Here is a 24,348-nt window from a genome sequence, read left to right on the forward strand (position 1 = left end):
CCTTTTCTTCCACTTCTTTTTCTTCTTCTTTTTTCCCCCCCTGAGCTGAGGCTGTTTATAATGTCAGCGCCGCCGCTGGGAATTGCGCGTGAACTTCGGTTAAAAGCGTGTCGGCTCGACCCCCCTCTCGCGCGCACTCTGCGTCTCCATGACCCGGCAGCACGCGCGCTTCCGCTCCTGCATGCACTTCCGTCGTTGCGAATCGCGCTCACATCGAGTCTGAGCTCGGGACTCCCCGTCGTCGTCGTCGTCGTCGCAGGGGGCAGACGCTCGAGCGAATCGGCGCGCGCCTATTTATATTCCGGTGCCGTCCGGTCCGGCACGGGAGCACTAGTTCGTCTTTAACGGGGGAGGAGATCGGACCGGTCTCTCGCGTGCACAGAAAGACTAATTAATAACAATAAGAACAATAACAGTCCGCGTTTCTAACCAACTTCATTTTCGCGTCACTGCGCTCTCTCTCTCTCTCTCTCTCTCTCACTCACTAGTGGTCTTGTGATTGTTCGCGCGATGGCAGGAGCGGCAGCGCGTGCTTTCCTGCTCCTCCTGTGCCTCTCGGTCGGTTCCCTGTGCGGCGCGCTCGCGTTCACCGAGGAGCCCGGGGACAGGGCGCCCAAATCGGACGGATATTGCGGCTGGATCATACGGGCGCACGGCGCGAGGAAGGAGCTGTACACCGAGTTTCGGCTCCGCGTTGAAGGAGAACCGGAGAGCTATCAGCCCGGCAGCACTTACAGAGGTACCGTCATCACAACGCACACCTCTTACATTTCAGCAACGCACGGCATGTTCTGTGTCCAAACGCATGCTTAATGCTGGACTCAGACAGAACATAACAAGTGATATGAAGTTATGAAGTAGCATCATGCCAAGTTGTGATGATTTCAGCGTGCAGTTTGCAGGAACGTCACTGATGCCGTGAGACAGATTCGGATGATTCTGATGAGATTTAAGTCCTGTTCATCACCATTACAGTGGTTTGAACTTGCACGTGCACGATATGGAAACGTGCAAAACATTATTTATGTTGCAGACTGAAAGATCTGAAATGAAACAGGTGCTCCAGCACATTATAAACACACCATGTTGCAATAAACATGAACACACACACACACACACACACACACACACACACACACAAAAAGGGCTATTGTGCAGAGTTGTGTAGCGTTGCGTCCTCACAGCTCCATGGTGGGGATCTTCTCCTTGTGGTTCTCCTGCATGTGTTTCCTCTGGGTTCTCCGGTTTCCTCCAGCCAGGTGGATTAGACATTCTAAGGACGTTTTGGATTAGACATTCTAAGGACGTTTTGACTCTCTCTCTCTCTCTCTCTCTCTCTCTCTCTCTATATATATATATACACAGCGTTTACTCTGTTTGAATTGAAGTCTGATCTGTTTTCCTCTTTCATGCAGCTGGGAACACAGCGACCGGTCCGAGATAGTCCGAGCGAGGCAGTCTCGGTCCGTTTCCAGCTAAACTCCAGCGCGGTTTCATTTGTAATGAGAAAGCGAATCGATCCCGAATTGATCCAGCTGCACAAAGTGAACTGAGCATGCCGTGTGTTTTGGGCTGCAGGCCCCTATAGGCAAAGCTTATTTATTTATTTATTTATTTATTTATGTATAATTTGTTTTGCTCCTTGGTTCATTTAATTTATGTGCGGTGTGAGAACGATCCAAACCACCCCTACCAGGATAAAGTGCTTGCCGGAGACGAATGATCAGATGCTCACGGCGCTATAAACACTTGTCGTATGTGCATATATCGGTTTTGTGCAATATGTATTATGTATTGTATAAGCCCAATATTTACAGTATGAGATTTACAATTTAAGAACTTTACCGTCCTACGCGTTTGTCGTGCACACGGCGAAATCCTCAGGCTCTTCCGGATGCTGCGGTAAAAAAAAAAATAAAGATAAAAAAAAACGGGTTCAAATATAAAAAAAACTATTTGATATAAATATCCAATTGATTAAAATAAAGTCTGTGCAGCTACGACGTGTAAAAGTGCGTGCTGCATTTTTATACATGAAAATAAATATGTAAAATATGTAACGTGATGTAATTCCGGACTTAAGTTCACGTTACTTTGACCCGGAGGGTCTTTGTGCGTGAGTTTCTGTTGCTTTTCTCCTGCTACAGGAGCAGCATTCAAATCCAATCTATCCCACGTCACACCTCGGACATCCTTCTGGGAATCTGTGCTCAATGAAATCCTGTACTAATCATCAATACGTCATTATTCTGCTTGTTTTTCACCCTTACAGTGACTCTGTACACCACCAACCCTGCTTACTTCAGAGGCTTCACGCTCATCGCTTTAAAGGAAGGACGGAACGGGGAGAAAGAGGAGGATTATGCTGGGAATTTTCAGGTAGGAGAGAGATTTAAATTTAGCTCTTATCTAAACATTTTAAAACGAGAACCGCGGAGTTACAGGCTACTTAAACGACCATTTCACCCAGAACGCCTCGAATATTAATCTTTACGATTGATATGCGGCCTTCAATGACACCCATTCTGCGCTGAAATTTTGCATCGACGTGTTGCCCTGTTTTCACTCTGCCTCACGGTTTCCTACATTACCCACAATGCCGTCTGACGACGTGCTAGCAGTGATGCTGTGGGACTTCATCTCAACCTAACGAGAGCGATGCGGCGGCGCTTTAGTCATTTAGTCTGTTCAAACCGATCAGCTTCCACAGCTTCAACGTTTGTGCTAATACCACCATCAGCAGCATCGTCATTTAGCAGCTCGCTAACCGTACGAGTCTCCGCATCGTATCGCTGCATTGCATTCTGGGGATTTTTCAACCCAGCGTTTGCAAAAGAAAAGAAGCTCTTGCGCTTGCACAGGAAATACAGAACTAACCAACAAATCAACATAAGTTAGCTACGGTGATTCTCTGGCAGTCCTGGGATCTTAAATCACTCGCACGTAAAGAGATTTAACTGCCGAGCCTCAGCCGCCTTAAACTACGTCACTCGCTGGGAGTCAAACCCGAACCGCCTGGCCGCTAGACCATATGGGATGCTCAGTTCTCTCTCTGCTGCTGTATGGAAATGCGATGTTCTCCCGATGCTAAAGCACCGGGATTTTCTGCTCTGACGCATCTTCAGGTAGAAGCAGCTTCACACTCCACACCTGACAAATCTCTTACAGCACCGCCATCTGCTTTTACCGGATCCGCCGTCTCACGGCATGGGCTCTCAGGGAGGAAGAGCGAATAAAAAAAATCTTGTAAACTTACTTATAAACTATAAATCAGTTTACAGAGATCCTCTCTCATTTCCAGCCTCATGCAGCGATGGCTGAGGAGCTCTCATATTTCTCACCTCGTTCACCAGGTCTCGTTTTTGTTTATGAGCCGATAGAGGATTTGTTTTACAGAGGGATGAACACCGAAACTGATGCTGTGTATTTCTACCATCCTGTCAAAAAGCTTTTTCCTGCTTCCTTTTTTTTTTTTTTTCCCTCGGTGGACATCCTTCATCCTCTTCTTCAATGTCTCGATGGCATTGTTCAGCATGATTGGTTTTCATGGGGAGATAAAGTGGGCTTTGAAGGGCGGAAGTTGGAAATAAGGGCCTGGCTCTCACCTCATACTAGCTGGGCTGGTGAAAGAGGGAGTAGATAAAATGGAAATCTAATGGTTTGGTTTGTGAAGCTAAGGGACGTAGAGAATTAGTCCGTGATGACACGTTTTAGAAAAAGAACAGCTTGAGAATGCGGTCTCGCTTTTAGATAAATCGGCGGTGGAACGGATTTTGAAGAAACATCAGAGGTGTGAACTACATGCAGGATCATTTTATTAATCTATGTAGCACACCCAGGATTTCTTAAGCATGTGTGTAACCCTACTCTGAAGACGAGGAACTTTCCCCACGTACATTTTGAGCTTATGCTGGAGCATAAATCCTACTGTATCCCTGTCATGTTAGTTAGCTACTAGTTAAATAGCTACTACCGGGGACTAAACTAGTCATCTGCCTGACACGTGCTAGCTTAGCCTAGCTATTTAGCAACGACGTGGCACAAATTAGCTGTACCGTGTCGCCAATGCTAAATTCAACCAAGTGACAAAACATATTTTATTACATTTTGTAAGACCTTATACACCTGTAGCACATTTAAAAGTAATAAAAGCGATATTTTTTTTTTCCCCTCGCTAAGAGTCCCCGAGAGTTGTGTTCCAGGATTAAGTCAGGAACACTTAGGTAAATTAATTAAACCTCTTCTACAGTCATAAACAGGTTTTATGTCCCCTGATGCTGTTGTGTAACTGAGTGAAACTCTCAGCAGTGCTGTTTCAACTGTAATTACTCTGGATCCCTACAGAAAGACCCTCGGGAAAAGGAAAGGTTATGCGTCGTGGGGATCCGGCTTCTTTCTTCTCTTTTCTTTTCTTCTCTTTAATCCAGCTCTGTCCTCATGCACTTTTTCCAGCCCAGTTTTTCTTCCCCTGGGTTTTTATTATTATTATTATTATTATTATTATTATTATTATTATTATTTTACCTGTGTGTGGCTTGTTATAATGAGCTTGAGCACTGAGATGCTGACTCGAATGAATGAAGACATTCTTTCCAAGCCCCCCCCCCCCCCCCCAAAAAAAAAAAAAACAAACAAACAAAAAAAACACCTCCCACCCATTAGCACAGCATCGTGGATTTAATTTTGAGGGCCCGAGGAGGAAAAGCTAGTCAGAGGTCAGAGCTGTTTAACACGCTGGGTTTGCGTCAGTTCCAACTTCATATTAAAACATGTTTAAGAAATAAATATACTTTGATATAGAGATCCACAGATTACGAAAACGATTTGAAAACATTGCTTAAAAGGGTTTTTTTTTTAAATGTTATTTTCCCTGACGTGTAATTATAATATTAGTAAAGTTTTTTGCACAAACAAACATGCAAAATGTAGTCATTTATGACCTTTGACCCTGTGAACGAAACCATCCCTTTTCGTGTCCTTTACCTTTAAGACTTCAGTGTAAACACCCACTACTATGATTGGCCAACACCTTTGCCTATGAATTAAATATCAACCCTGCCAAAACACGTGCCGAACTGTTTACAGAGATTGAGCGCCAGTGGGCGGGGCCAACGGTGTGAAGATGTAAAAGTGGGTGTCGATGTCTTGTTGTAGGGGCGGTCGTATGCAGATGTATTTTGCATATGTGGTGTTTGGAGCTCGGTTAAACAAATGCCCTTTGCGTACTGACGAGGACGTATTCAGCTATGAAACGTCCGGGTGTTTTAATGGTACACTGATCAAGGACAGTCTGATTTCTCATGTCATGACCTCTTTAAATATACAGTACATTCGTTCTCAGGTTCCGTGTACAGTAAATGACACACTTTCTTATTACTGTTGTACAGGGCTGACACTGGAGACTCATTACATTTACATTTACATTTACGGCATTTGGCAGACGCCCGTATCCAGAGCGACTTTACGTTTATCTCATTTATACGACTGAGCGATTGAGGGTTAAGGGCCTTGCTCAAGGGCCCAACAGTGGTGTTGGGGCTTGAACTCCTGACCTTCTGATCAGTCTCCCAGAGTCTTTAACCACTGAGCCCCCACTTCCTTCATTAAAATATTTAAACGTCACCATTCTAACAGTTTGACGTTTTACAGCAATATTATTTCGCTGAGTTTATTTATGTATTATTATTTTTTTTATTGGTGCGGCAATTTATCTGTTTCCGGTTACACTGAATATCCGTGGAACAAGTTGTCGTTCCTTCACCCGCCTCTGTTTTTACTCTCTCTTCACGTGAATAAAACAAAACAAAAAACGTTTGCAGCAGACGCCCTCATCCAGAGCAGCTTACGTTTCTTTATACCACCGAGTAGTTTAGAACGAACGTCCTCGCTCACTCGAGCTTACCCTAACCCGGCAGTTCGGCAGTGCTGGGACTTGAACTCACGACCTTCTGATTGGTAATCCACTGTGTTAACCGCTGCGCCTGCTAAGCTTAGGGGTTCTAAATCCGTACCGCACTGCGTTTCGCATGTACATGGGAACTGACGCTGGCGCGAGCCGTGAGTTAGAGTTTCATTTTATCGCAGAAATTCACGTGCTTGTGCAGAGAAAGTTTTCGCTACAGCAGGAACCCCAGCATGTGTCAGTAATTCCTAGCAACATGCTTGTGATATTAAGAAGAGCTTTATTTTAATTAAGTATGTTCTTTGTGTTCTATTCACTGCTTGGTTTTGTTATTGGTCATGTATTGTTGCTTCAGCTGGACCAACAGGCTCGCCCTCCTTCGGCTAACCAAACGCTGTGGGTCAAAGGTCAGCCTGACACTGTTCACAGCTGGACCTTTTTACTGTGTTCTCACAAGGTGTCGTAGTGATGAACACACACACACACACACACACACACACACAGACTTCAAAACTCAGTCGATTGTGCTTAATTAAGTTTCATTACGGCTCTGAGGTGACGGTTTGGTGCTTTTAACGGGAAATCTTTATTTCCGTATCGACTTCATGCCTGACGATGCATTCAGATCGATTTCTTCACGACACTGTTATCGCTCGTAACGAGTTCCTCATCTAATATACGTTACACCACAGCGACGTCGAATCCTGCATTCTGACTGCAGGTGCAAATCACAGCTTTATATTAATGTGCTCGTTCTCAATACGTTATCGTTTCTATAGCAACAGCAACATCAACAGCTCGGTCACGGGGACTCGTACAGCGGACGCGCCGCATAAACGGGTTGCGAAATGTGTGTAATCGTTGATTTGGTGACATTTTCTTATTCTAAGGAGATGTTTGTTTAGCATTGATGGAAGGAGTCTCCAGTGTCAGAGCTTGTAACAGTCAGAGGGAAAGCCGCAGCAGAGTTTTCAGACATCTCCGGGACAGAGGAGTTTGTGCTTTTTGCGGTTTCTCGGTAACACGACAAGCGGCTTTTCTTTCTGTCTTATTGACTTCGAGAGAGCGGAGAGAGAGACGGGCGAGGGAACGACTGTTATAACGTTAGTGCGAACAGGATCTAACTTATGACACATTAAATGTTAACATAAACGGATGCACGATACATAAATGGAAATAAAATAGTAAATTGCCGCGGTGTAAGAGCAGTTAAACACTTCAGGGTGTGCTGTTACGGGAAAATTAACAAGTTTGTGGCACTAACAAGAAACTTAATCTTCATAACCTATAATAATCACTGATTATTTTCCTTCAACTGCACGACACCTTATTTCATTTATCACTGCCAAAGACTCATAATAACAATAAAAACAAAAAACAACAACAATAATAATAATAATAATAATAATAATAATACAATGCTTGAGTGCAGGATTTTCAGGAGTAATAGTAATCCTGGTATAAATGTGATTATACTTATTAAAAAACATTAATTACAAGCAAATCTAAATCTTAAAATCATAGTGAAGTAACTATATGTGGCTAGGTTAGTTTAATTCAAACTTTAAAAAAACACAACATTAGAAGAGGCTTAAATGACAATGATTAATCTATGCAGAAGTAAATGGTCTGCACTTATATAGAGCTTCTATCCGAATCGCTTTGCACTGTGTCTCATTCACCCATTCTCACACACACTCACACACACCAATGGTAGCAGAGCTGCCACGCAATGCGCTAACTTGCCATCGGGAGAAACTCAGTGTCTTGCCCAAGGACACTTGGGTATGTGGAGTCATGTGGGCCGGGAATCGAACTGCCAACCCTACGATTAGTGGACAACCCGCTCTACCACCTGATCCACAGCCGCCCTATAGGATTTGCTTGTGAAATTTTAAGGAATATAGAGATATCTATAGATATAGAGATATAGATAGCTGGAGATATAGATATAGAGATATAGATATAGAGCTATAGATATAGATATAGAGATATAGATGTAGAGCTATAGATATAGATATAGATGTAGAAATATAGATGTAAAGATATAGAGATATAGATAGAGATATAGAGAGCTATAGATGTAGAGATAGATATAGAGTTATATATATAGATATAGAGATATAGATATAGAGCTATAGATATAGAGCTATAGATGTAGAGATATAGAGATATAGATATAGAGCTATAGATATAGATGTAGAGATATAGATAGAGATATAGAGAGCTATAGATGTAGAGATAGAGATATAGAGATATAGATGTAGAGATATAGAGATATAGATATAGAGCTATAGATATAGATATAGAGATAGAGACGTAGAGATATAGAGATATAGATATAGAGCTATAGATGTAGAGATCTAGATGTAGAGATATAGAGAGCTATAGATATAGATATAGAGATGTAGAGATATAGATGTAGAGATATAGAGCTATAGATATAGAGATAGAGATGTAGAGATATAGATATAGAGATATAGATATAGAGCTATAGATGTAGAGATATAGAGCTATAGATATAGAGCTATAGATGTAGAGATATAGAGCTATAGATATAGAGATAGAGATGTAGAGATATAGATAGCTAGAGATATAGAGCTAAGGAATTTGTTCATCCATGATGCTGCGGGATCGCGCTAAGCTTTTGCTGCCTCCAGAACAATAAAAACAACATGTTGTTATGTCGAGTTTACAGAAACAATTAAGCCATGGTCACAAGGAAATTCGTGATCCTGAGAAAACAAGAAAGAAAAAAGAAACCTTATAATGCATGGCCTCAGTTTATTCGTGTGTTTATTCTTGTGCATCTGTTCTATAGATCATTGATGAAGAGGACACACAGTTTATGACTAATTGCCCCCCTGCTGTGACCGAGAGCACCCCTCGAAGAAGGACCAAAATACAAGTCTTTTGGACAGCGCCCCCGTCAGGCAGTGGCTGCATACTGCTCAAGTAAGTGGCGGATTTGGTTATTTTTGAACAGCAGTGCGAGTATAAGTAAATACACCCCTTCTATAAATGAGCTAATAAGGCCCATATACTTTGTGTGAGTATAAGCAGGGACTCCGGTAGGACTAGCTATGACAGCATAACTAAAAGAGAGATTACAGCAGTGCTTTCAGATCGCGATCAGTAGCTCGGTGTCGCAGCAGCGTGCACGCCACATGATTGCTCGCAGACGAGGCACGAACACTACACGCCCTTTCGCATGGAGGGATCCCTGCTGAAGTGCGCCTCATCCCCAAATCCCGACTTTCTCACAGAAGTAAACACAAGAGCCGTCATGTGACTTTGTGATGAGAAATGTGTGTTGGAAATATTTCGGTATTTCTATACGATTGGAATCGTACTGTTTTTGCTTTTCCTTTCGATGTTCCTAACGAGCAAATAATAATTTCTTATAGAAGCAATAGTACTGTGATTCCAGGGATTCAGGGATCTGCTGCACATGACGGCAGATGAATTCAGTTTCCTCTTGGCTAACTTGTGTAGTGTGCACTAGGCCTTAGGTAAGCAGTGTTATTTACTTATTGTAGGATTTAGTCTAATTTTATCTGACGATAACTGTACGGCAATTTTAGTCGCTGACTATAAAACTATATTTTTAATCAGAACTCCAGACGGCTTTAAAAATACACATCGCCTCTACAGGCTGGCTTATTTTAAACGTTCGTTTATTTATTTATTTATTTATTTATTTATTTATTTATTTATTTATTTATTTATGTCAACCTTTTCTTATTTTTCTTCTCTAGCGTGCATTGGTTGAATTAAATGTCTGCAGTGCCTGGAAATAGCATACAGCTAATTCCTAAATCAGGTGTATTGATTAACGTCACTCTAACGACCATATTTATCACACTTTACGCTGCATACACTTCAAATAAAAGTAAATAAATTTCAGGGGTGAGATGTCATCATGTATTTTATGGTTGATTTTTATTGACTCTATATTCTGCTTCTTCTCTTTATGAGAAGTATTATTATTATTATTATTATTATTATTATTATTATGAGAAAGGACAACAACGCACTTTGATTATAATCTGTTTTGGTGATTCTGGCATTTAATTTCATTAATATTTGTAGAGAAATATATTTTTTTGAACGATATTAACCGTTTTCATTTTTAATGAACGGAATAGGCCGCGTACATAAAGATGTTAAAAGTGAATTCATTTCAGTCTACAGACTTTGGTGCGGTGTTAGCAGGTACGCTAGTGCTAGCGTGCTAGTAGTGATTGTCGTAGTATCTAGCCCCACCTCGACTTCGGGGTCGTAGCGGTAACTGCTTCGTCACACCACCCGGTTGTGTTTTATGCCATGTGATTAGAACCCACTGTACAATGCATGTTGCTGTTTGTGGTTCGGAGTGGTAAAGCTGGACCTTCACGAGGCAGGGTGACTCTGATAAACAGACGAGGCAGAGAGCGAGAGAGAGAGAGAGAGAGGTGGATCTGATATGTTTTACATGACATTGTGAAATGATGAGAGCATGGTGTGAGCCTGTCACTCGAGGCCAGCGAGACACGCTGCCGTTAAAGGCGTCTACATCTCTTATTAATGTACGTTATTATGTAACTGTCACGGTGACTGATGAGCTTCCGTTCTACACCTAGCCTCCGACTGTTCTCACTCGCTTCCTTTTCACAACAAGGAGAGACAGGTGCTGGGGCTCCATGATTGAGTGATTGATACACAGCGAGACTGACAGCAGGATCAAAACCTTTATTATAAGACGTCGTAAAGAAAACTGTAACGGTGAGGTGAAAAGACGACCCAATATGAACGTACTGTGGTACTCTGCACAATGCTAAGAAGTTGACTCATGCTTTAGTTTTCTCCCTTTTGGATCATTATTGATTGGATCAATAATCCAAGTAATCATAGCTGGATTATTATTACGCTCATTTGATTTGTTTTTAAAGCTGGAAACGGACTCTAACCTTCTCATATGTCAGAGTTAATTAATTAAATGCATATGCGCCACAGTGATGTCCGAGATCCTCAAACACAGGATTGCTTTCACACTAAAACAAGACGTGAGGCTGATTTTATTGTTTACGCTCCCAAACTAACTCTTACACGGTAAGCATCTTCATTTAGCAAGGAAATCAAAAGAAATTACATATATATATATATTTAAAAAAAAAAAAAAAACACCTTGAAACATACTTTAGTCACTAGGTTTACATTCATCTGTTTTTTTTATTATTATTATTTATTTTGAATTATACACTATATTAAATAATATATTATATACTATATACTTACTTATTTGCTTATTTATTACTTTATTTGGATTTTTTTTATTACATTTGTATTATGATTAGAAATATTATTAGAAATATCTAGAAATGTATAGAATACACACACACACACATTATATATAAATATATATATATATATATATATCACATATATATCTTTTTAATGTAACACATATATTGCATATTACAGACGTGACTACTTCATGTCTAAGTGTATTTGGACAAAATCACCAGCAAATGTAAATGTAAGTAAATCTAAACATACTGATCCTTCAGCCTGAGTGTTTCTTGGAAAGCTAGGAGACGTTCCAGGTGAATAAAGAGAGGAGGACAGGGCGTGTAACAGGGTTAATAGTTCTGGAAGGAGCTCGCTGTCAGTCTGAGGGAAACACTTGTAAGGTTGAAGTTTGCAGGATAAAAGTGACAGGTGCATCTCTGAAACCGCAGCACTGACACTGACCCACACACACACGCACAGACACCCCCCACGCACACACACACACGCACATTCAGTACGTTTACACGGACAACAATAATCCGATATTAAGACGATACTCTGATTAAGAAACTAGCATGTAAACGGCGATTATTGATGACCTTAATCCGATTAAAGTCATACTCGAAATAAACACAAATGGAATTAAGACGTGTGGAGTTTTCCCGTTTTAGTCGCGTTACAGACATGTACACGCCTTAATCACACTATTAATGTCGTGTAGGAGTTTTCACCGCATTTTGCGACAGGACACGATCACACACGGCGGCGCTCGACCGTTTGACGGCGAACAAGAGAGCACGTCTGCGTCCCAAACCGCGTACTTACCTGCTATATAGTAGGCGGAATACATGTATCTCAGCTACTATACGGTAGGCAAGTACGCGGTTTGGGATGCAGCCCACGGCTTCAACCGGTCGTCTATTTGCACGTGCAGCACGATAAATTATTAACCGCACTTGAAGCGTTCGTAAAATAAAAAATAAAAACACCCAAAACTGTATACGGTTCCATAACGAAGACCAACTGTACGTCGATACGTGAAATTCTGGAGGGAACGACGGACGGCGTGGCGCGGGGACGTAACGACGTGTACCGTTAATCGATCTACGTTCTATAACACGTAAAACAGGAAGATGAAAGGAGTATTCTAAAAGCGACTCATGTAAACACCTTAATCACAATATTATACGTCTTATTCAGAATAAGGTCGATAATTCGATTCCTGCTGTCCGTGTGAACGTAGTCAATGGTAACTACTGGAATATCTTAGTGTAAAGAGATGTAAAAACTGCCGCTGTTGCTTAATTAATTTATCGCGTGCATCCGTGCTGGGTGAGGTCGCCCTCCGTGTGTTCGCCAGTGTTCCTGGGATAGGCTCCAGATCCATCAACCTGGATATAGTGCTTCCTGAATGTTTATTATTAAGTAACGTTCCCGCTTGGTTTTCTTACTGCTGCTTGGTGCAATATACTATATATATATATATACGTATATAGCTGTCTCATCCACCAGACTAGGATTTTCTTAGCACCTCAACGATGGCACCTCAATTTCTCACTGAACGAAGAAATGACTGCGACGCTACGGTATATCAGACGAATTCAAGATAGTATGGGATATCATCCCAGTAGTCTGTCATTTAGTTCTGCCCAGATCTTTCCAGGTTGGTCTCCTGTCTTCATGTGCTGCTGCACGTGACCCACTGGAGATGAATTCACTCGAGCAGGAAGTATCTGGTGGCTTGCAAAGGTTATGGTCATAGAAAAAATGGACCTTAGAGAAAGTGTGTGTGTGTGTGTGTGTGTGTTGGGGGTACTGTTATTCCCTCTGGCTTGCTGAAGGGTGCCCTAAGGACCAAACCCAAGTATGAGTGATGTGAAGAACCCCCTGAGGGTGACATAAACCCCACCTAACAGCGAATCACTGCCATCCTGGAAATAACAAACTGAATCCTTAGACTTGTGTATCAGCCAGGAATAGAATGAGAAGCGTATTTCTTGACTTTTCTTCTCCCCGGTGCTGCATCTGTCATCGTTGTGCCTCACTGCCTGGCCTTATTTTTTTTCACTCGTGGAGTAGTTTGGTTTCTAGGAAAATCAGTATTTAACTTTGATCCGTTTATAGTTTGTCTCATTTCTGCTTTTGTGCCTTGTTGACTTTGTTGACCAATTATTGTCAGTCATGATGGCATATCTGCCTACGTTATTACATAGTACAGTACATAATACATAAAAACCCAGAATATGGCTAGATTGGGTATAAATGTGTGGAATGTAAGCTAGGCCAAGGTGATACGATGATATAATATCAATATCATTATAAATTAGGTCAGAATAGACGTTTTCTCAGGTTTCTCAGGTCATTACTTGGGTATATTTTTCCCGTTTATTTCATAGACGGTAAAATCTTTCCAGAAAACAACAACAACAACAACAACAACCGAGATGATCGATTCGGATGAGAATAAAATCCAAGAGATACTCCGGTAATAATTAAATTACTCCACCCCCACACGTCAGACTATTCCAGTCTGAATAGCACTTATGAATGAAAAGTCATATTAAATGACAGTATTTAGCCTGCTCATAGTAATCAATTTGAAACCTCACCTATTCCTGTCATCGTATGTTTTTTTTTTTTTTTGATTTGACGTTTTGAGACGTATTTTCAATAAGCATGTCTGCATTTATTTATATCCAGCGTCTCTTCTATTACAGAGAGCTTTCAGACTGTGTGGTCGTGCCGCTCAGTGTTAGCTGCAATTTGTTTCAGTCATGGCCAGCTATAATTGTGGAGGAATGGCAGAGCGTAAAAGGTTCTGAAGCTTGAAGAGAGCGAGTCTCAGTAAGTAATACGTCTCATATAAACAGCGACTCCACTCACTAAGGACAGCTTTGGACATTCGGTCATCCATACACATGGTTAAAGTTTCCTGGTAAGTACTGAAATACAGTAGGTGAGCAACGGAGGCGGTGCCGCATGACAAACCGGAAAGACTTTTAAGTTCGTGACAGGACAGTTCTTACGTCGAGTACCAGGTTCAGTCACATCACCCGAGGTAAAAGTCAGCCAGGGCGTTTAAACACGAGCCTCGTCGTCGTCACGTGTTCGACGCTAACATCGGCGGAGAAATAAGCGCCGACTCGTTCTCTCACTCGCGTCTGTACAGAGCGTGTCTCCTCTGTTTTGATGACGACGTCACAGCGGAGACATTGTAAACAAACCGGACCGATACTGTTTACCTACTACGTTTAACCCAGACTGAGTGTTTGTAGGCATGGTTAGGAGGTATTTGTTTTGCAGAAGCGACACCAGGCATTAAGATTACATCATTAGTAATTGTCCTTCTCTTGTTTTTTATATTATACAATTTGACACTAGTGTACAAATCCGTTTGCGCTGCATGCAAACGTGCAGCTCTTTCACTAATACAACGTTCATACCCTCATTTCATACTGCGAGGCCATGAGCACTGGCCCGAACAGAATTCTCTCTCATTCGACCCCCCCCCCCATTCCTGACGCACTGACGCACACAGAAATGCGATTAGCATCAGCCGTGTACATGCAGGAAAGTGAATCTGGCCTTAATAACGTCTCATTGATAGAATTTAAATTGGATGTTAAATAACCATTACTGCTTCTGATTGCCTGGTGGGTCGTAGAAAATGGAGGGAGCTCTTTTCTGGTGCCGCATTCTCCTAGATGTATGAAATTGGGGTGAGATTGAATTAAAGCATGGACAATTACGGCCGTTCAGGAAAGGGAGATGGTCGGTTTGTGTGGTGTGTGTGTGTGTGGGGGAAAGTGAAGATACTATGGAGACCTTTTCTCTCTGTCTTACTGTATGTTCAGCCTCTTACAGTGGTGTACAGTGTTATTTTATCCGGTGACGGCTAGTTGTGATATTAGATAGAGGGCTAAAATCTAATATCTGTCAATAACTCGACAGTGAAAAACTGCTTCAAGTCTGTAATCTGTTCCTGGTTCCATCTCCTGCTTTTTCTCCAGATACCAAAGACAATAAACAGGAAAATAAACGTTTGGGGAAAAACACTAAACGTACGCTTCTGTCGTCTCTTCTTTTGAAATTCGTGTTAAGTATATAATGTTTTAGGTTCTCGTCTTTTCCAAAGATGTTTTAAAGGGGGGAAAGGACTACAGAGTAAGTTATCCACTTACGTTTCATGTGCGTTACAACCAGGACTGTATTTCCTGTGCGACTTCTCAAATCAGGGCTGACGTGAAAAATATCAGCCCAAAAGGAGATCGAGTCTATACGGGGGTGTGTCAGTTCTGTCAAAAATCTATAGTCTGGGCTCAAAATAAATCAGCCCCAGCCTCGCTTCTCGCATCTCCATACCATTCGGTGAGATTTTTCCTACCGTTGGCGGAGCTCGGTTTCATTTCGCATGCCAAAAATGAAGCCTTACATGTGATGCGTTATCTCTGGAAGACAGGAAGGGCTTAGCCCGGCTCACACATCCATACCAGCTTCCCCAGATCTTATATCTGAACTCTCTGTGCTTCTCAGCGCCACCCGTGATATGTTTTCCCCCATCCGTTTATTCAGCTATGGAGGAAATGAGGGATTTATTGCTGCATTATGGCCAGTTAAAGGTCAGGCCATAAACAGAAAGGAAGGATGTGGATGAAACTGTATGGATGCCACCCACCTGGAAAGAAATGAACTCTCGCGAGACACAAAGGATGAAAAATAAGCGAATTAAAAAGAATATAAGAAAGAAAGAGCCATCGCTTTACTCAGACTTCACTTCATGGAGCATAACGTGGCTTAACGCGTAGACACTACGGTACGGTCTGTCTATAGACAGGACCTCTTCCAAAACTTTTTTACGTTAACAGACATGCAGATGTTAGAATCTTTAACTGCAAACATGATCCGTTCCGAATAGCTGATATCGAGGATGGGGATGTGGGCGTGTCGTGAAGGAATATATTATCTAACCCCCTAACCCTAACCCTGAGTTCAAATTTGCAAACGTAAACTCCTCATGCTAACCGTTACAAAGCGCTGACAATGGAGACTCCTTCCGTAAATGTTTTCTGCGAATGAGCCGTTACTATAGAAACGATGCCGTATTAGAACGAGCGCGTTGATATACGTATATGAACCTGTGATTTGCAGCTGCGCTACTGTCGGAGCCGCTGTTAGAGAAAATTAACCGACACCTTCTGACCAATCACGGTCCAGAATTCCAAATATGGTTCAAAGTCTATACAAGTGACATTATTTTCAGTATACTTCGCACACTGGCTTCTCAGATGTTCTCTACTATCAAAAGCAAAGCAGTGTTTTTGCTCTGATTCATCTCTCTGAGACGACCCGATGTGTTTTCGTGGAAGTGAAGTCATACTGTGTTAATAAAACTGAAGATCTTGTCATTTTACGACCGCAATCCAAACTGGAACATACAGTATGTATTTTCTATCCATCCCAGGGTGATGGGGTTTGGTCTTAGAGATCCAGGCCTCTTCACTGATATTGTATTCACTTATTGTGTCGGCAGTATCCCCTGGAGAAATACACATTGGCAGATGTTCTAGCTGCTCAGACAGAGCTAGCTGTTGGGAACGGTGTAACGTGAAATGTCCATGGAGCTGAACAGAAGCATTTCAAACGGATTTGAAGTCCTACGTGACTCCCGTGTAAAACTTTACGCTGCTTATGAAATGTGGGTTTAGTTGTGTATACACTGCTGATTCAAGTGATTCGTTTCGGAGGCTTTTCTATATTCTTCTCGCGGTGTGTTTTTAATGTTTTAAAACGTTTGGCTGGGTATCACGGGTGGCTTCAGGTAGACTTCATATTTACTCAGCTCCCCTAGGTATTTTTAGCCATATTGGCACTTTTGTAAAATATGATTACGGGTCAGACAAACAAAAAATAAGACGTAGGAACGGTAGGAAAACGACAAGAAACGATAAAAGCCGTTCCTTTACATGAACGCGTAGTGAAAATGTCCTTCGCAAATAAAATACCCGCCCTTCGGATGTACTAAATTGCGCGTACGGTTGCTGTTTCTGGTGCAAAATCGATCCGTTCACACGGACACCGTACTGTGTTTAATACTTCTGGTCATATTCGTTATAGCAAACATGCAAAACAGATGTGTTTACGAATTATGTGAAAGACACAGTCGTCTATAGCTGTATATCTGGATCCAAACAAATCTATTCGTGAAATTGTTAACAGGAACATTTACACAAGGAATGTGGTATGAATGAAAAAAAAAAAATAAAAATAAAAATCCACTTAGTTGCTATTTTGTTGTTTTTAGCTCTCTCTGTGCTAGCTTTGCCTTTTATGGATTTTCGGGGCGTGGCTAAATGCCTCGAACACGCTCGGTAATTCGCGGCGGGTTAGCATTTATTAACGTACGCACGAGTATGAAAAACATTGGCGAAGCTTTTCTTTCCGAAACTTTTTTTAAGGAATTTTTTTAGTGCCTTTTTGGCAGAAAACAGTGACACCCATCTCGACTCAAATGATAGATGAGGCTCGGTGGTAGCGGAATATTCCCAGGTATAATCAAGCTTTTCTCATGTTTTTTGTTGTTGTTGTTGTTGTTTTGTAAAACCTTCAGTAAATCAATGCCACAGTGTATTTACATATTTATGCGATTTTGCTCCACAGACTCGAACATCCGGTTGAAGATTAGACTCGACAGCTCGGATTAGATGCTCGTGTTTGCGTGTGATCGTAAGGTGCACGTGTTGGGTGTGGCGAAGAGCGCCACGGCGTGACCGAACGAGGTCGATAACGCTTTGAAAATCCAGGAGCAATCGCACGTTAATGACCGGAAAACGAAAACAACAGGTGAGACGCAGATAAGCAGAGGAATTGTAATTTCTGACAAACGGCACGACGAACGGTGCCGCTGGGATCACGGAACGTAATTAACACGAGAAGGGGCGATGGAGGTGCTTTTAATACCGGTCCTCGGTTTAAACAGAAGTACAGGTGCAGATGAAAATCCAGCCCTTAGTTAAAACTGCAGCCGGTTTGCCTAGATGATGAAATGTGTACCGAGGCTGATGAAACCGTGTTCAAGACTTCAGAGGAAAACAGAAAAACAAAAGCAATGAAAAATATATCAAATGTAACCTATAACACGAAAAGCCGATTGCTCTTGGAAGACGAAGGGGGGGATTAAGAGCTCAGCGCTGATGACTCGGCACAGGAAGGTCAACACGTGTGAGAATACTATACTTACTGGATGTGTTGCGTATTGCATGTATGATACTACAGGCCCTGAATGGGTCTGGGCTTTATTAGTTATCGGAGAGTATTCTAAATCTTTCATGTGATTGTTCAGACGTACATGAAACATTTGGCAAAAGTGCTGCGAGAGTAAAGTAGGAGAACGGAGCGATGAAGGGCATTGTTGTGGTTGGAGGTGGAAAACAGGTGGAATGAATCGTTTACGGATATAAATAGGTCGGGGGACTTTATGGAGAACACGTAGGAGGAAAGAAACGGGCGAAAGAGTGCTAGAAAGAGAGAGATGAAGCCTGTGCACTTACCCCTTCATGGAAAATCACAAAACACCTCACTGGAGAAAAAGCCTTATTCATTCATTTAAAAACGTTATTCATTAAAACGTGTAAAAGAAGAGTAAGACGTCAGTGAGATAGACACGCGGGTGATTATACCGCACGGCGTTTGTGCGAGGCTGCACGTGTCATGTGTTTAGAGGGAATGTAAGTACACAGCTGTCACCTGCTGCTGGTGAAACGGAGCAGTGTTGCTGGATTCTGTGGAGATTTTCAGTCCGACACGTGCCACTGTTTCAGCCTCTACAATCAGTCTGTAGGGGGTCCTGATTGCACCATTATTCACCATGCGGCCTGCTTTCCTTTTCCTCTTCTCTTCTCTTCTCTTCTCTTCTCTCGTCATCCTCTCTTCTTCTCTTCTCACATCTCAGATCATCTCTTCTCTTCTGTTCTCTCGTCATCCTCTCTTCTTCTCTTCTCACATCTCAGATCATCTCTTCTCTTCTGTTCTCTCGTCATCCTCTCTTCTTCTCTTCTCACATCTCAGATCATCTCTTCTCTTCTCATCTCCTCTTCTCTTCTCTCCTCTTCTCACATCTCAGATCATCTCTTCTCTTCTGTTCACTCATCATCCTCTCTTCTTCTCTTCTCACATCTCAAATCATCTCTTCTCTTCTCATCTCTCCTCTTCTCACATCTCAGATCATCTCTTCTCTTCTCTCATCATCCTCTCTTCTTCTCACATCTCAAATCATCTCTCCTCTTCTCACATCTCAAATCATCTCTTCTCTTCTGTTCTCTCATCATCCTCTCGTCTTCTCTTCTCACATGTCAGATCACCTCTTCTCTTCTCCACTCATCTTCTCTTCTGCCCTTGTTTCTTCTCTTCTCTCATCATCCTCTCTTCTTCTCTTCTCACATCTCAGATCATCTCTTCTCTTCTGTTCTCTCATCATCCTCTCTTCTTCTCACATCTCAGATCATCTCTTCTCTTCTCATCTCTCCTCTTCTCACATCTCAGATCATCTCTTCTCTTCTGTTCTCTCATCATCCTCTCTTCTTCTCACATCTCAGATCATCTCTTCTCTTCTCATCTCTCCTCTTCTCACATCTCAGATCATCTCTTCTCTTCTGTTCTCTCATCATCCTCTCTTCTTCTCTTCTCACATCTCAAATCATCTCTCCTCTTCTCACATCTCAGATCATCTCTTCTCTTCTCCACTCATCTTCTCTTCTCTTCTGCCCTTGTTTCTTCTCTTCTCTTCTCTCATCTGCTCTTTTCTCTTTCTTTCTGTTCTCGTCTCTTAATTGTTCCTTTTTTCATCTCTTCTCTTCTCGTCTCCTCTCCTCGTCTCCTCTTCTCTCCTGTCCTCATCCTCTCATCTCAGATCGTCTCTTCTGTCTTTGTTTGTTCTCTTCTCTACTGTTCACATCTCATCACGTCTCTTCTCTTCTTTTTTTTTTTTTTTTAGGGCGAGCATCATTCAGAGGAAGATCATCTCTTTCCAGGATGAAGGTTCTCTCACGAAGCGACTGTGTGAGAAAGGTGAGGCGTTGTTTCTCAGCATGGAGACTCTCTTTTCATCAATGCTTTATATTCCATCTGGAGTCTCGGCTCTGATCGGGTTAAGTAACGCACCGTTCTCCTCTTGTTCTTGTCCTCCGTCTCTCCGTTTTAAAACTGCATGTTGATGTTGTTCAGTGAGTCCAGACCCCCTGCTGTGGACGGTGGGCTGCCAAGAGACTGGTGTGTGTGTGCGGGTGTGTTTGTGTTTGTGTAAATAATCATGGTGCTTTTTTTATTTTATCCTCTCCAGAGCCGCTATATGGCGAGGTCACTGAAAAACCTCTGCTGGATTGCTGTGCCTGTGGAACGGCCAAGTACAGAGTCACCTTCTATGGGAACTGGTCCGAAAAACTGCACCCCAAAGACTACCCCAGTGAGTTATAAATATAGCACGCACAGTAAGTGCTGAAGGAAAACATATATATATATATATATATATATATATATATATATATATATATATATATATATATAATACATACATATATAATACAGTCCTCATCCTCCTCATACTCCTCCTCCTTCTTCTCCTCCTCCTCCTCATACTCCTCCTCCACCTCTTCCACCTCCTCCTACTCCTCATCCTCTTCCACCTCTTCCTCCTCCTCCTACTCCTCATCCTCTTCCTCCTCCACCTTCACCTCCACCTCTTCCTCCTCCTCCACCACCTCCCCATCCTCTTCCTCCTCCTCCTCCTCCACCACCTCCCCCTACTCCTCATCCTCTTCATCCTCCACCTCTTCCTCCTCCTCCACCACCTCCTCCTACTCCTCATCCTCTTCCTCCTCCACCTCCTCATCCTCCTCCTCCTACTCCTCATCCTCTTCCTCCTCCACCTCCTCCTCCTCCACCTCTTCCTCCTTCTCCACCACCTCCTCCTCCTCCTCTTCCTCCTCCACCACCTCCTCCTACTCCTCATCCTCTTCCTCCTCCACCTCTCCCTCCTCCTCCTCATCCTCTACCTCCTCATCCTCCTCCACCTTCTCCTCCTCATCCTCCTCCTCCACCTCTTCCTCCTCCTCCACCACCTCCTCCTACTCCTCATCCTCTTCCTCCTCCACCTCTTCCTCCTCCTCCTCCACCTCTTCCTCCTCCTCATCCTCTTCCTCCTCCACCTCTTCCTCCTCCTCCACCACCTCCTCCTACTCCTCCTCCTCTTCCACCTCCTCATCCTCCTTCTCCTCCACCTCCTCACACTGCATTTCACTTGTCTTGATGTTCTCAGTTTTTCATGCTTGGGCATGGATTTTCATGGCCATTGCAAAATAATTATCCTCACCTGTTTCTGTGTTGATAATTATATGTATTTTTGCGTCATTCTTATGATAATGGATTCATCCATGGCCAGATCATAACCTCCAGACAGAGGGAAAAACTGAGTTTGGGATTAGTAATTAGAAGACTTCTGCATCGATCATCCACCACCATGTTTCACAGTAGGAGAAGGAGGAGGCTTTTCCTTGTAATGGACAAAAGTTTGAATTTGTTCTCGTCTGAATGTAGCATATGGTTCCAGTTGTAGCTCCATCTGCTTTGGGAAAGATCAGGAGCTGCATTTATTTATTTTTTTTGCTGGTTTCTGTCAGAAACTGCTTCTTTTCTGCAAAGTTCTTTTCTGCAAAGTCTGATTTATCGAATATATTTATCCCATTAATGCATTTAGCCTCAGACCTACCTAACACTCCCATAAAATGTACTCTGTTAAATGTTTTTAAACCTCTACCTTTAGAGTCAATATTCCTAATCTTGTTCTCTGGGGGCTTTTTGACCTTCTGAGACTGGCTTCTTGGGAGTAAATTAAGACAAGGGATTACCGACACACTCAATTCGAGCTCGATCTCTAGCAGCTCGGATCGATATGCTGATTAAAACCGAGCCTGAAAATGAGATAAAGCCAGTAGAGAAATTTATGAGCTTAGAAAACTGTGTGTGTGTGTGTGTGTGTGTGTGTGTGTGTGTGTGTGTGTGTGTGTAGGCTTTGGCAGGTGGAAAAGGTAATCGAGCTTACTTGTGCACGTATACACCCGGTTTAAGGAGAAAAAAAAAGTTGCTATGTGGAACAGGTGTGAAGGAATTGTTAGAAAAACAACAGGGGAGGAGGTGCAGCGTGAAGCCACCTGTCGTCTGGCTAATTTTACTCCTCTAGATCATCTGTCTCTCAGACATAAAGCAAATAAATATGAGCATCACCTTACTTCCAGAACATGAAGGTTATTCTCTGGCATGTTTTATGCTTCAGATTTGTCTTTCATGACATTTCAGCTCTGCTCTTCCTGGAACGCTGTGCTAGATCTGGGATGAGGTCGGGACAAAAAAGAAAGGGTCAGAGAATTCAAATCCGAACGAGATTTGGGAGAAAGAAGCTCTTTAACGAGAAGAGAACTTTTTTTTTCTGGAAAGACAAACTGAACCTCGTTGAGTCAGAACATGTGCGCTACTTGCACCTTTGAAAGGAGCTCTTTGCAATTTTGACGTGACTTATCTGTTCTTCACGGGTATTACGGGATGAAGTGAAAGGGCTGCGTTGTTTGACAGGAAATATGAAAATCAGGGTTTGGACATCAGATCTGATCACTGAGAGACTTATGGACTGATGAATTGGGTTGAGGGATTAAATGTACACAGAGCGTGAGAAGATTATTCTGTCCAGGATGTTTGTATGCATGTCATTCCTGAGATATAATTCATACTGCAGAATGAAATTACATCAGAGGCTTTAAAATCCCACCGCAGTCTGGATCTTACTAAAATCTGATCGGGAGCCTTTTTTTGTGATTTCACTGGCAGGGAAAATATATTTTCTTTTACCTCAAATGTTCAATTGGCATCCTTGATTTAATTTATTTTACTACATTTTACATTTAATAATAATAATAATAATAATAATAATAATTATTATTATTATTATTACATAACTAGTAGTAAAAGTAATTAGTAGTAGTAGAAGCAGTTGTTACGGAAATAGTAACAGTAGTAATACTAGCAATATCAGTAACAGTAGTATTAATAATAGTTATGCCACTGGTAGTATTAGCAGTTGTAGTACTAGTAACAGCACTAATAAGAGTAGTAGTAATACTAGCAATATTAGAAACAGTACTATTAGTAGTAGTAGCAGTACAAGTAGCAGTAATAATAGTAATAGTAACACTGGTAGTATTCACAGCTGTAGTAGTAGTTACAGCAATAGTAAGAGTACTGTAGTAGTAATAATAGTAGTAATAATAGTAATAGAAACACTGACAGTATTAATAGTTGTAGTAGTAGTTACAGCAATAGTAAAAGTAGTAGTAATAGTACCTATACTAGTATGAGTAATAGTAACAGTAGTAATAATAATAGTAACATGGTTGGTAGTAGTAGTAGTGGTAATAGTAGTAGTAGTAGTGGTAGTGGTAGGAGTAGTAATAGTAGTAGTAGTAATAGTAGTAATAATAGTAGTAGTAGTAATTGTAGTAGTGGTAATAGTAGTAGTAATAGTAGTAGTAGTAATAGTAACAGTAGTAATAATAATAGTAACACGGGTGGTAGTAGTAGTGGTAGCAGTAGTAGTAGTAGTAGTAATAGTAGTAGTAGTGGTAGTAGTAGTAGTAATAGTAACAGTAGTAATAATAATAGTAACATGGTTGGTAGTAGTAGTAGTGGTAATAGTAGTAGTAGTAATAGTAGTAATAGTAATTGTAGTAGTGGTAATAGTAGTAGTAATAGTAGTAGTAGTAATAGTAACAGTAGTAATAATAATAGTAACACGGGTGGTAGTAGTAGTGGTAGTAGTAGTAGTAGCAGTAGTAGTCGTAGTGGTAGTAGTAGCAGTAATAGTGACATTAGTAATAATTATAGTAATAGTAATAGTAACAGTAGTAATAATAATAGTAACACTGGTAGTAGTAGTAGTAATAGTGACATTAGTAATAATTATAGTAATAGTAGTAGTAATAGTAACAGTAGTAATAATAATAGTAACACGGGTGGTAGTAGTAGTGGTAGCAGTAGTAGTAGTAGTAGTAGTAGTGGTAGTAGTAGTAGTAGCAGTAATAGTGACATTAGTAATAATTATAGTAATAGTAGTAGTAATAGTAACAGTAGTAATA

The 24,348-nt window shown here is 41.6% G+C and overlaps 1 protein-coding gene across 1 annotated transcript in view; it reads left to right on the top strand.

Annotated features, from left to right (window-relative positions):
- Positions 1–510: 510 nt before the first annotated feature.
- spon1a (spondin 1a) overlaps positions 511–24,348 on the top strand; it is an 81,829-nt gene continuing 57,991 nt past the window's right edge. The window contains exons 1-5 of the mRNA XM_053623868.1: positions 511–739; positions 2,273–2,379; positions 8,724–8,857; positions 20,163–20,236; positions 20,508–20,630. Of these exons, the coding sequence (XP_053479843.1) occupies positions 511–739; positions 2,273–2,379; positions 8,724–8,857; positions 20,163–20,236; positions 20,508–20,630 (667 nt within the window). The remainder of the gene's footprint in view (positions 740–2,272; positions 2,380–8,723; positions 8,858–20,162; positions 20,237–20,507; positions 20,631–24,348) is intronic.

This window comes from Ictalurus furcatus, chromosome 4 (assembly GCF_023375685.1).
Source record: "Ictalurus furcatus strain D&B chromosome 4, Billie_1.0, whole genome shotgun sequence".
Lineage (NCBI taxonomy): Eukaryota > Metazoa > Chordata > Actinopteri > Siluriformes > Ictaluridae > Ictalurus > Ictalurus furcatus.